A 13,146-nucleotide genomic window follows, 5' to 3' on the forward strand; every position below is an offset into this window, starting at 1 on the left:
CCGGTTCTGCGTTGCTCTCTTTCTGTACCCTGAGTGCTTCTCCTCTGATTGAAACAAGTCTCTCTCCCCCCAGTAAGTGTATTAACTGTTCTGATCCGTGTGTGCTTGGAAGAGACTCCAACGTGTGCCTTTCCTTTAGCTAAACGATGGGCTTCATTAGGACTAGGCGGGTCTGAAGAACTCTGTTCTGAAGCACTAGATGCTTGAGCTATGTCTTTGAACTGTTTCTCAAACTTGTTACTGAGCTGCTCCATCTGTTGCTAAAACTGAGTAGACATTATCTTGTTTGCTTCTGCTATTTGCTTAGACATGGCTTGGTTCAAAGCTTCCATAGCTTCTGGAGAAAGCTCCATTGTACCTGCAAATTAAAGAAGAAACTCGCAGTAACTTGTTCTTTGAACGAGAAAAACGAAAATAAACTCTAAGACTCTGAATTTTAAACAAGAAAACACGACTTGCAGACCTAATGTCGAGCAAGACTATAAGAAAAAAATCGAACAATACCAAACCCTATAGCTAACAAACTCGAAATAACTAAACCCTAATTGCAGTCTAATTTCGAAACAACACAAAACTAACTCCTAAACTCAAACGAATCAACAAAAACTAAACCCTATTCGATCTGGACACAAACGAATCAACAAAAACAAACCCTAAAACTAAACAAACGAATTTTAAGCAACAAAAACGATATTAGGGTTTCAGAATCGCTTAGCCTTGGCACAGAGTTGGCTCTGATACCACATGATACGATCTCCCTAGGATAGAACTCTGATGAAAGGCTGAAGACAAGTGGCTAGTGATGAGATCCGATGGTGATGGTGCGTAAGTGACAAATACGATGGAGATAGTGATGATCGAGTGATAGAACAGTGATTCGATGGAGTTAGAGGTTTAGGTGGTTGTATGGATTGAAACAAAAGTGAAGAGTTTCTGAATCACAAAGTGTACAGAAATCCAGAAATCAAGAACGCATTCAAGAATTCGAATTGAGAGAAGAAAGTTCACAAAACGTGTTTACAACATACTTCTTCGCTAAAGAACAAAAGAGGCGTAGCTTTGGGTTTTAAACACCCTAGGGCTCGACACTCCAAACAACAAGAAGTGCAAAACCAAAACAACAAGACGTTTTAAGGAAAAAAAAAAAAAACAGCAAAACGTCTAGGCGACCTGTAGTAGTACAGAAGTCGGCTGAACTAGTACAGAAGTACATTATTCCCCCTTTGGTAATGACTTCTAGATAACTCGACGTAGTGATCCATTTGCCTCATTAAAAACTATGCTGAGAAAACCCATTGGGACAAAACTCAGCTATGGGAAAAAGAGTACAAACTTCACACCTAAGTTACCTAGTCCTCATTACCGGGTGAAGTCTTCAGGTTGGATATGTTGAAGACTTGGATCCTTGGTAGGTTGAATGACCCGTCAACTATGAGTGCATGAGCTTCCTTGGCCATCTCCTTAGCTCTTGAACGAGTGATCCTTCCCACCACCTCCGGTTGCTCTGCAGCCTCTGGCTCCTTGCTTGCCACGATCATATCAGACTTAAACAAGGTTCGGTGCGAGATGTTAAGGCACAAAAATTACAGAAGTTGGAGGATGATCAAGTTCATTTCGCTATGTTATGTATACAAGAGACAAAGGATGGAGAAGAATTTAACTCTTGTGCATTTAACACGATGGCGTGTGACAGTAGAGAAGAGACAATGGTGCGGGATATTGTTGAGAAATTTCCTGATGTTTTTGTTGAGCCAACTGAACTGCCCCCGTTCAGAGATAACCATGATCATCACATTAAACTGCTGGAGGGGTCTAATCCGGTTAATCAACGTCCGTACCATTATGCTCTTCACCAGAAAAACGAGATTGATAAAATTGTCGAGGAGATGTTATCCAGTGGGACGATTCAGATCAGTTCTAGTCCGTATGCTTCCCCGGTTGTATTGGTCAAGAAGAAGGATGGTTCGTGGAGACTTTGTGTTGATTACAGGGAGCTTAACGGTATGACAGTGAAGGATCGTTTCCCTATTCCTCTCATTGAAGATCTCATGGATGAACTTGGAGGATCAAAGGTATATTCGAAAATTGATCTGCGTGCAGGTTATCACCAAGTTCGAATGACACCAGCTGATATTTACAAGACGGCTTTCAAAACTCATAGCGGGCACTACGAATATTTGGTGATGCCTTTTGGCCTCACAAACGCACCAGCTACCTTTCAGAGTTTGATGAATGCGGTCTTCAAGGCAATTCTGCGAAAGTTTGTTCTTGTTTTCTTTGATGACATCCTGATCTATAGTTCATTTTTAGAGGAACATAAACAGCATCTCCAGCGTGTGTTTGAAGTGATGAGAGCTAACAAGTTATTCGCTAAGATGAGCAAATGTGCATTTGCAGTTCCGCGAGTGGAGTATCTCGGGCATTTTATCAGTCAAGAGGGTATTGCCATAGATCGTGGTAAGATAAGAGCAGTACAGGAATGGCCTCAGCCTAAAACATTGAAGCAGTTGCGGGGATTCCTGGGCTTAGCAAGTTATTACCGGCGTTTTATCAAGAGTTTTGGTGTAATTGCAGCTCCATTACATGCATTAACAAGGACTGATGCTTTTGTGTGGTCGGAGAGGGCACAAGAAGCTTTTCAGGACTTAAAGACTGCATTATGCCAAGCTCCTGTGTTGGTTTTACCTGAGTTTGATAAACAGTTTGTAGTAGAGACTGACGCGTGTGGGCAAGGGATCGGGGCTGTGCTTATGCAAGAAGGACATCCTCTAGCGTTTATCAGTCGTCAGCTAAAAGGGAAGCAGTTGCACTTATCAATTTATGAAAAAGAACTACAGGCTGTCATTTTTGCGGTTCGTAAATGGAGGCATTATCTGTTGTCGAAGCACTTCATTATCAGAACATATCAGAGGAGTCTTAAATACATGTTGGAGCAAAGTCTCAATACACCAATTCAGCAACAGTGGCTTCCCAAGTTGCTTGAATTCGATTACGAGATTCAATATAGGCAAGGTAAAGAAAATATTGCTGCGGAGGCTTTGTCTCGTGTAGAAGGATCTGAGGTGTTGCACATGGCTATGTCCAAGGTGGAGTGTGATCTTTTGAAAGAAATTCAGGGAAGTTATGCGGATGATGCGTTGGTGCAGGATATTATTACCCTTTTGAAGCAGAATCCAAAGGCTAAAAAATATTATTCTTGGAGCCAGGATATTTTGCGTCGAAAGAACAAGATTGTTGTTCCTGCTAAGGTGGCTTTACGAGACACAATATTGGAGTGGTTACATTGTTCTGGGGTTGGTGGACACTCAGGTCGTGAAGTCACTTATCAACGCGTAAAAGGTTTGTTTTATTGGAGAGGAATGGTGAAAGATATTCAAGCCTATATACGTGGTTGCAGTGTTTGCCAGCATTGTAAAAGTGATAATGCTGCATCTCCAGGCCTACTTCAACCACTACCGATTCCAGAGGCTGTATGGACTGAAGTTTCCATGGACTTTATAGATGGATTACCTGATTCTGCGGGAAAAACGGTGATTATGGTGGTTGTGGATCGACTGAGTAAGGCTGCACATTTCATTGCTTTATCGCATCTGTATAGTGCTCTTACAGTGGCACAGGCTTATCTAGACAATGTCTTTAAGCTACACGGTTGTCCAACTTCTATTGTGAGCGACATAGATGCAGTCTTCACCAGTGAGTTTTGGAGAGAGTTTTTCACGTTGCAAGGTGTTTCTTTGAAAATGTCTAGTTCGTATCACCCTCAGAGTGATGGCCAGACTGAGGTGGTTAATTGATGCTTAGAGACTTACCTGCGATGTATGTGTCATGCCCATCCTAATATGTGGTGCAAGTGGTTAGCTTTGGCGGAGTATTGGTATAATACGAACTATCACACCTCTACTAACATGACTCCGTTTGAGGCTGTATATGGACAGGCACCCCCTATTCATCTCCCATACTTCCCTGGCAAGTCCAAAGTAGCAGTGGTGGCTCGCTCCTTACAGGATAGGGAAAACATGTTGCAGTTCCTTAAGTTTCACTTGCTCAGGGCTCAGCATAGGATGAAGCAGTTCGCTGATCGACATCGCTCTGAACGGAAGTTCGAAATTGGAGATTATGTGTATGTGAAGCTGCAGCCTTACCGTCAGAAATCGGTGGTCTTGCGAGCAAACCAGAAGCTGTCACCTAAGTATTTTGGTCCTTACAAGATTATTGACAAGTGTGGTGAAGTTGCTTACAGGCTCGAGCTACCATTGTCATCTCAGGTTCACCCGGTGTTCCATGTGTCTCAGTTAAGGGTTCTTGTTGGCAATGTTACGACCACTACTTAGTTGCCGACAGTAATGCCTGAAGTGTTTATCCGCGAACATTAGCTGATAGTTGAGAGGAAGATGGTTAATCGTCAAGGACGGGCAGTGACGAAAGTGTTGGTCAAATGGGTTGGTGAACCACTAGAGGAAGCGACTTGGGAATTTCTCTTTGATCTCAAGAAGAAATTTCCAGGTTTTGATGAAGCTTGAAACCTTGAGGTCAAGGTTCTGCAAAAGGGGGAGTTGTGATGCAGAACCACACGAGTGGAGCGGCACATGCGAAGGAAGCAGCTTATGAAGTTTTAATCTGAAGCGTACACGTGGACGATGGGAATTAAGCGGCTAGAAGGCCGTTGGAAGAAGCTTAAATCACATGTTCTTCTTCTTTTTTTCATTTTATCAAATCATTTGTTAATAAAATTGTAAAATCCCTAAAAAATATTTGGCTGGGTTTCTCTCATCTTGAGAGCTGGCTTGTCGATTTGGTGTTTTACGAATACTCAATCGATTGTTTGGTGTTTGATCTTGTGTTCTTGAAAAATCGTGAGTTTGTTTGTATCAGATTGATCATTGTGTTCTCCTCTGTTTTATTGCCTTAAAGGTCACTCAATAGAAAGTGTTGAAAAAGAGTGGAATTGAACAAGAAAATAAAATCATACTATAATCCTGTTTGAAAGATGTAGGGAGATAATGCTAAATACAGAGAGGTTTGGAGAGTCTCGAATTTGTGGATGTCATCTTCGCTCTTAAGTTTCTTTACGAAGCCATAAGTTGAACCTTTTTTTTGAGGAAACAGGAGTGAAAGATAGGAACGAGAGTGATTTGACAATAAACCTTAACCATAATATCTCCTAGATCAGTTTGTCTTTATTGATTAGAGCTGCCTCTGATTTTTTTAACACTGCCAAAGCGTATTCAAGATTCGATAAAATGAGCTCACGTCATCAATTTGAGCTTCCCCAAACGTCCCTTAGCTTACTACTCTACTTACTAGCCCACTATAAGAATTCTTGATATTCTATATATTTCACTGTCGTTGCCTTGGAATGAACCTTAGAATTAGGCCAATAATAAGCCTACTAAAAATGATATGTACTTGAACAAACATCGAAAAAATAATTAATAAGTGGGTGACAAGAAAGATCTATTTGGAAGAAAAGATATACCGAGTTAGCCTAATTATAATAGGATTCTAGTTTTCAACAAATGCGTTGAGAAGAATTGTTCCATAAATATTGTTAGTCCAAATTTTAGGTGTTAATATCAACTATAAACATTCTTTCAGTAATAAATCGAAGCTAGAGTGAACAAATATATTCATTTTCATAAAGTCACAAGTTTCAAGGTAGAGGAGAGAAACCATAAGCATAAACGTTCAAACTGAAAGCTCTAACATTGTCTTTTTTTTTCAAAGATGGGTAATCAAATTATCTTTTTAGCGTGATAATTTAATCACTCATATTTTCTACGTGACTCAAATATAACTTGGTATATACGTTCATGGTCACTACGATCATCAGAGAACAACTACATGTTCTACACATGTTCTGAGTAAGGTTCTGAGTAAAGTTGTGTACCAAAAGACACGACAACCGGCCTTCAATAATAAAAATAACTGCAAAGATATTTGTAACGTTTTAAGATGCTTTGCAGGGACCAGCAGGGTAGACAAAAAGAGGCTTGTCAAACAAAAAGTGGACATAACGGATGAAACTGTGTTTATGGTTTGTGTCAAAAAAAGTATATTTTGTATTAGCTATTACAAAGTATATTTTGTATTAGCTCTTTTCTTGATCAAAAAAAAAAAAGTATATTTTGTATTAGCTCTTTTCTCTTTTTTTACAGAATTGCCGACTACTGCAATCACTTTTAAGAATTAACTTTCCATTCAGAAAATATAATAGAATTCTATGCAACTGTGTTTATGGTTTGTGTCAATTTCATATACATCTTAACTGCAAAGTGCAAACATGTAGCATATGGAGACGGTTGCATGAGAGCCCATCAAACTCTAATAGTTATTAATAAACATGTATAGTAAATATATGCTTGAAAACCGTATAGTAAATATATGCTTGAAAACCGTATAGTAAATTAAGAAATACCATGAATAAATAAATAGGAAAATAAAAATCAAGGTTGTTGTAATTTGTAAACAATCAATTATATTGTAGGTGTAAGGAAAGATAATGATTTAGGTTAATTCAATTGTCAACTAAACACAAACTCGCAAAGTGTGAAGAGGACAAAGATGGTGACAAGTAAAGTTTTTCAAATATCCTAAAAGCAAAGCTCATGCATGAGTTCAGGGGGGTAAGGAAGTATAGGCTTAGTTAATTATTCATGTATTTTACTTAATTTAAAAGGGTTTAATCAAATATAAAGTGATACTAGCATTTAAAAATGTTTAATGATCTAATCAGGGTTGTAGTTAGTAAGATTCGGGAAGATCTTGCCATGTCTAAACAAATACTTAATTTCAACGTCAATCACGCCAACACTTTAAACTTGATGTTAATCTATTTGTTAGTATTACACTATTTTTTGGTAGGACCTCAATTATAACCTGATTTTAATCATTCATAAATGCATTGATCATTATATTAATTAAGGGGGTAGATCAAAGATCTATTCAATAAATTTGTAATCTTATATTTATTTCTACAAACTTGAAAATTCCTTTATGTCCAATCAACTAATTGAATGGTTCAAATCTCGTGACATAGTTGAAACTTTAAAAAATGATGAGATTATGTATATGCTTATCTATACTAAACTATATAATATACGATCAATGCTTTACGAGGTATGTAGACCTCCTAGCTTTTATATTATTGTTATGTCTATTATGTGTTATGGAGTGCTTATGGCACACATATGTGGTACATATCATTTTCTAAAGAATTATTAAAAACCATAAAACTCGGAACGTAAGTATTAACCTTATTGGAAACTATGTAGAAACATGCCATAAGCACTCCATAACAAAGTGAGTGGACCAACCTAGACTCCATAATTAGTTTTAAATTTCATCTTAATTATAAATATATGCACATGCAAACTCAGGGGTTGATCTCATTTTAAGTCTTTAATCTCATCTTTCCATTTTCAAGAAGACTTTTTATATCTGTCTCTCTCCATCTCTCTCTCTCTCTTTGTACATATAGATAAACTCGCGTATATGGCGACTGAAACAACATCTTCTTTGAAGCTCTTTGGTATAAACCTACTAGAACCGACGTCGGAGCAAAACCGGTCACCCCAACCGAGACCCGAACCCGGATCCGGATCCGAGTCACGTAAGTACGAGTGTCAATACTGTTGTAGAGAGTTTGCGAACTCTCAAGCTCTTGGTGGTCACCAAAACGCTCACAAGAAAGAACGTCAGCTTCTAAAACGTGCACAGATGCTAGCCACTCGCGGTTTGCCACGTCATCATAGTTTTCACCCTCACACGAATCCGCTTCTCTCCGCCTTTGCACCGTTGCCTCATCTCCTCTCTCAGCCGCATCCTCCGCCGCATATGATGATGTCTTCTTCTTCCTCGAGTGCTAAGTGGCTTTACGGTGAGCACATGCCGTCACAACACGGCGTTGGTTACTTTCATGGTGGAAGGGGACTCTACGGGGGAGGGACTGAGTCCATGGCTGGAGAATTTAAAGCTCACGGTGGTTCTTTGCCAGTGATGAGGAGGTTCGCCGGAGAGAGTGATCGTAGTAACGGAGTCAAGTTAGAGAATGGTATTGGGCTGGACCTCCATTTAAGTCTTGGGCCATGAATGATTTTTATTTTGGCCCAGTCAAAATTAAAATATTACTATTGGGATTTCATTTTTATAGAGTTTTTTTTTCTTTTCTTAATTTTAGTTGAAATTGGTGATTACTATTTTTTCTCTTACTTTACCAAATCTCATATTATGTATGCGTTTGCTTTTTCGATTTTTACTTTTCTTTATACTAGGTTTTGAATCCACGCGCATTTTGATTAACTTATATATGATTGATGACCTTTGATGAAATATTATTTTATAAATTTTAATTAGTATTAAGGAAAAAAAATAAATTTCAGACACACAAGTTTGAAAAATATAAAAATAAGTTGTGTTACAAAATCAAATCTGATCAAAAAAATCATGAATCTAACTCGACGTCCGGGTGAGACGGATCAAACTGGTGACCTCACATATCCTAAACCATTTCTGCACCAGAAAAATGAAACAATTTTATAATCATGAATTTATCTCGTTTTCATATTTAATTGATTGCTACCACCTATGTTTTCATGTTTTTTATTCAATGTTTTTCTTATTTTTCATATTCGTTCTTGTCATTTTTATTGTCAAATTTTATGATAATTTTCATCGTTACTTTTACCGTTAGGTTCTTCGTTATACTCTTCTTCTTTGTCAACTTCTTCACATTCTTCCACTGAAAAACCTTTTTTTTTAGACTACTACACAACTTATTAACCCATAAAACTCCAAGACCAAAATCATTTGTTTTCTCATTAAATTTGTGCAATTCATAAAGACCAGAATAGTCAACACATACACCCAATTATTGATAATTTCATCTATATACTTATTCGGTTTTAGATCCACATATATTGAAACTTCTCAAACTAAAATCCTTGTACATATTTCTTTTATTTATATAGATTTTACTTTTACTTTTTTTTTCTAAAACATCTTAATAATATAGATTACTACTATATTTCCATAAATGTTAATTAGTTAAATATCTAATTCTTATTGGTTATTTTAAATCCTATATGGACACCTTTAGGAGTTTATAGCTTCAATTTTTTATTAATATAGATATAATATTTTAAAATTTCTATGGAGGATAAGTAATTGTAATATTTTAAAATATTCTGTAAATTTTAAATATTTTTAAATATAGATTTTACTTTTACTTTTTTTTTCTAAAACATCTTAATAATATAGATTACTACTATTTCCATAAATGTTAATTAGTTAAATATCTAATTCTTATTGGTTGTTTTAAATCATATATGGACACCTTTAGGAGTTTATAGCTTCAACTTTTTATTAGTATAGATATAATATTTTAAAATTTCTATTGAGGATATGTAATTGTAATATTTTAAAATATTCTGTGAAGTTTAAATATTTTGATATTTGAACTTTTTAAAAGTTTCAATATTTATAATATTTTAAACTTTTAAAATTTATAAATTATAATTCTCTTAAACCTTTTAAAAGCTAAGAAATTTTTAAAATTTATAAATTATAATATTTTGAAACCTTTCTAAAGCTAAGACTTTTAGAAAATTCAATATTTATAATATTTTAAACTTTTAAAAGGTTTTGAAATATAATATTTAAACCTTTTAAAAAGTTTCAATATTTATAATATTTTAAACTATTAAAATTTAAAAAATTATAATATTTAAAATCTTTTTAAAAGTTTTAATATCTATAATATTTAAAATTTTAAAATTTTAAAATATTATAAAAATTTTTTGAAACTTTTTAAAGTTTTAATTTGATCAAATAAAAATTTGGATCAAACCGAATAAAATTTTTAAACTTGGACGCCTGATAAATCAAGCTTTCATGTTCATTCGTTGTTGGAAGCATATTAATCTTATTTATACTGGTTATGAACCATTGTTTAAAAAACTTCTAGCCGATGTGGGATGTTTATACATAGTTCTTTTATTTCCATAAATTTAAAATTCTGGAAATTTAGAAAATGTTAATGAATGACATGTCAAACCCTGATAGGTTGTTTAAAATAATTCTTAATATAGAAAATTCTGGAAATTTAAAAAATGTTAATTAGTGACATGTCAAATCCCTATTGGATGTTTAAAATCCTAGATGGACAGTCTTAGAAGCTTATAGCTCCTACTGTTATTTAGTATAATTCTTCTTGTGAAAATGCAATGTGAATTATTTACCCTATCATTCTGTTAACTTTGGTTCACTTATTTAGTAATTGAAGATCAATAGTGTTGAGAGAAGTTGATTAGCAAATAGCAAGTTAGTAAGACGCACACCAAGATGATTTCATTAAATAGAGGGTTTACTTGATCAAGGGCTTTAACTTAAGTGGGCGAAATTGAAAATGAAAATGATAATGTTATGTTTGCAAAAGACACTCTACATTTTACCGCAATTCTTGCTAAGATGTGCATCCGGTAGATTATCTGTTACATTGTTAGATTGGTACATTGCTATCAGTCAAGGCGACTAGATCCATCAAAAGGTTTTAACTTAAGTTGAGATGAAGGTGATGATTTGGTTATGTTGCAAACCACTATTAGTGTTACCGCAATGTATGTTATTATGATGTGCACCCGATTGGACAGGACATTTGTTATGTTGTTGGAAGAATGAAAATAAAATATGAATACTGAAACAGAACATTTGACTCTGTAACATATGAAGAAGATGACGGAACGTGTGTTACCCCCTTCATATTCAAGAATCAGAATAAGTATGTCAATTTTTTTCTGAATAGTATCTTTCAAAATGTCACAAGAATTTGCACCCCAAAATAAAATAAAAAAATCAGATCTCTAAGAAAAATGAGATAGCCACGAAGTAGCCACGGATAAAAATCATGGCTATGGCTCTGTTCTGTGTATATAAATCTGAAGTAACCCTAGTTTCTTCTATCATCTTCTTCTTTCTTTCTTCACCTGCCGCCTCCTCCGATCTCACTGTCCGTCGACAAGCCACCTTCTGCACTGCACCAAGGTTTTCCCGCCGATCTCTCTCTCCCTTTCTGATTAAAACCCTCTTTTTTTAATGTTATCTTGAAACTGAAACTTTCAATTTAAGGGCTTTTCTTGCGTTTCTTTTGAGTTTTGGTGCTTAAGCTTGTGAGGATGATTTAACAACAAGCTTGATTTATTTACAAGTAATTCAGAATTATAGATTCTTCGGTTACATATGTAATCAAACTGGTTAGAATTTTGGTTATAGTTTAAAATTATATAATTTGTAGGTTCATATAGTACTCTTTTTTCCTTCCAGAAGTTGCCAATATATAGTTTTGATATGTAATTGTCATTTGTCAGAGTTAGTAAATTATTAGGAATCTGATATTGGAATGTTAACACAACATTTTCTAGTTTTATTAATTACAGTTGATTAATTAGCGAATGTTTAGATAATCTTTTGCAGATATGAATCGTCGAAGCGCTTCTCATGAAGCCACTCCTTTCTCACAAGGACCTCGTATGCCTCACAGAATGACGAGATCGGCTAGCTCTATTGCTGCACAACAACCTCAACTCAACCTAGCAGCTTTGATAGATTCGCCTGCCAGGCAAAACATGCCACATCTCCATCCACATAAGCTTAATGGAAGTTTATGGTAAATAAATTTGTCTAAATCCAATATTTGACTTTTCATTATTAATTCTTATGTTATTATGAATTCTTATTTGTTTCTTTTATGACAGGTTTGACGATGATGATTGCATCGACAAAGACATAACAGCAATATGCCAAGCCGATTTTTGGGGACAATGGTGGAACTATAATATGATCCCACAAAGTACTAAAGACGCTTGGTGGTCTAGTTTTGTGGTATATCTTAAGTATTTTGGCACAAAATTTTAGTTTACATAACTTTTAGAGTAAGTATTTGCATTACTAACTATAGCTTAAATTTTTTTTTCTTTTGGCAGCAAAAGTATTATTGGGATAATGAGCACCACGACGAGGTTTTCGCTTGTTGGAAGCACTTGTCCGAGGAGTCGATGGGGAAACTATTTAGCAAGAGGAAGAGATCAGGGAAGAAACTCGATTACACTTGGGAGACAGAGGTGATGGTTAAGAAAAGCAAAACAGAATTGGAAAATCTCATTTTGGATAAAGAAGAACTTGTCATGCACCTTCAAGCTAAGGTACACAAACAAATTGGCAAAATTGCTCATGAAAATTAAGTTCATATTTATTATTTTTAACCCCCTTAATTTCAGATTTCTAAGGCTGAGGCTGGTGAGAAATCATCACCAACAACGGAATTAGTCCGGATGACCCACACCGAGGAAGATGGATCATTAGTCGACAAACGGGCAACTGTCCTCGTAACAGCGACCGAGACTTTGGCTACCCAACAGTCTACTTCAAATGAATCAGATGCTGTTAGCGAAGCTGGATCGACGGCCACAGGACCTTCCCGCCATCAGCCCAACGTTGCACATTTGGTGGTAATCATTTCCAACCTAGCTAATCTCATTTTAACAATAATGTTCATCTATTACATATCTTTTTTACATTACTAAATAGATACTTGTATATATTGAATGGTTTTTTCTTTAATTTTTGTTTGGTAGAGTGCTACTGCTACACCACACAAAGTTGATATGAATAAGTTGGATACCACTTCTCACTATCAAAACTTAGACTTTGATATGAGGATGAGCAGGATTGAAGAAATAATGAGTTCGTTGAAGCTAGACTTAGAGACGCTGAAGCTAGACGTAAAGGCCTTGAAGCAAGGCATAGACGCAATTTTACGAGTTTACGGCATAGATCCTGTTACCCTCCAGCCAATGGGGTCGCTTGCTACACCACCCGAGAACTCTACACCCACCACGGGTCCTACGCCATAAACGGGTCAACCTAACCCGAGGGAGGCAATCAACCTTGCAAACTATACCCACCACGGGTCATGGGATGAGTGAGCATAAGGCTATAGTTATTAGAGTCATCAATGAGCATACAGGATGCTTGAGCCTCCTTCATAATCCTTGTTATTTTCCTTTTTCTGACCCTGCTATCAGTAATTAAATGACTTTTAAGTAAACCTTTACCTTTTTTTCTTTTCTGAAAGTAATTACTCAAAGGAGCTAA

At 35.9% G+C, this 13,146-nt stretch overlaps 2 protein-coding genes across 3 annotated transcripts; both read left to right on the top strand.

Annotated features, from left to right (window-relative positions):
* On the top strand, nt 7,357-8,298 carry LOC104787704 (zinc finger protein 6-like). Its single transcript, XM_010513311.2, has one exon. It carries the CDS (start codon nt 7,492-7,494, stop codon nt 8,086-8,088), a length of 597 nt encoding a protein of 198 aa, XP_010511613.1. The 5' UTR covers nt 7,357-7,491; the 3' UTR covers nt 8,089-8,298.
* Nucleotides 10,808-13,145, top strand: LOC104787705. 2 transcript variants are annotated; one of them, XM_010513312.1, is made up of 6 exons: nt 10,808-11,037; nt 11,453-11,659; nt 11,748-11,874; nt 11,976-12,194; nt 12,270-12,500; nt 12,627-13,145. In XM_010513312.1, exons 2-6 carry the CDS (start codon nt 11,469-11,471, stop codon nt 12,903-12,905), a joined length of 1,047 nt encoding a protein of 348 aa, XP_010511614.1. In that variant the 5' UTR covers nt 10,808-11,037; nt 11,453-11,468; the 3' UTR covers nt 12,906-13,145. The 2 variants fall into 2 exon arrangements, with proteins under 2 accessions (XP_010511614.1, XP_010511615.1); XM_010513313.1 differs by having other exon boundaries at nt 11,467-11,659.

Source organism: Camelina sativa, chromosome 5, assembly GCF_000633955.1.
Source record: "Camelina sativa cultivar DH55 chromosome 5, Cs, whole genome shotgun sequence".
NCBI classification, from domain to species: Eukaryota; Viridiplantae; Streptophyta; class Magnoliopsida; order Brassicales; family Brassicaceae; genus Camelina; species Camelina sativa.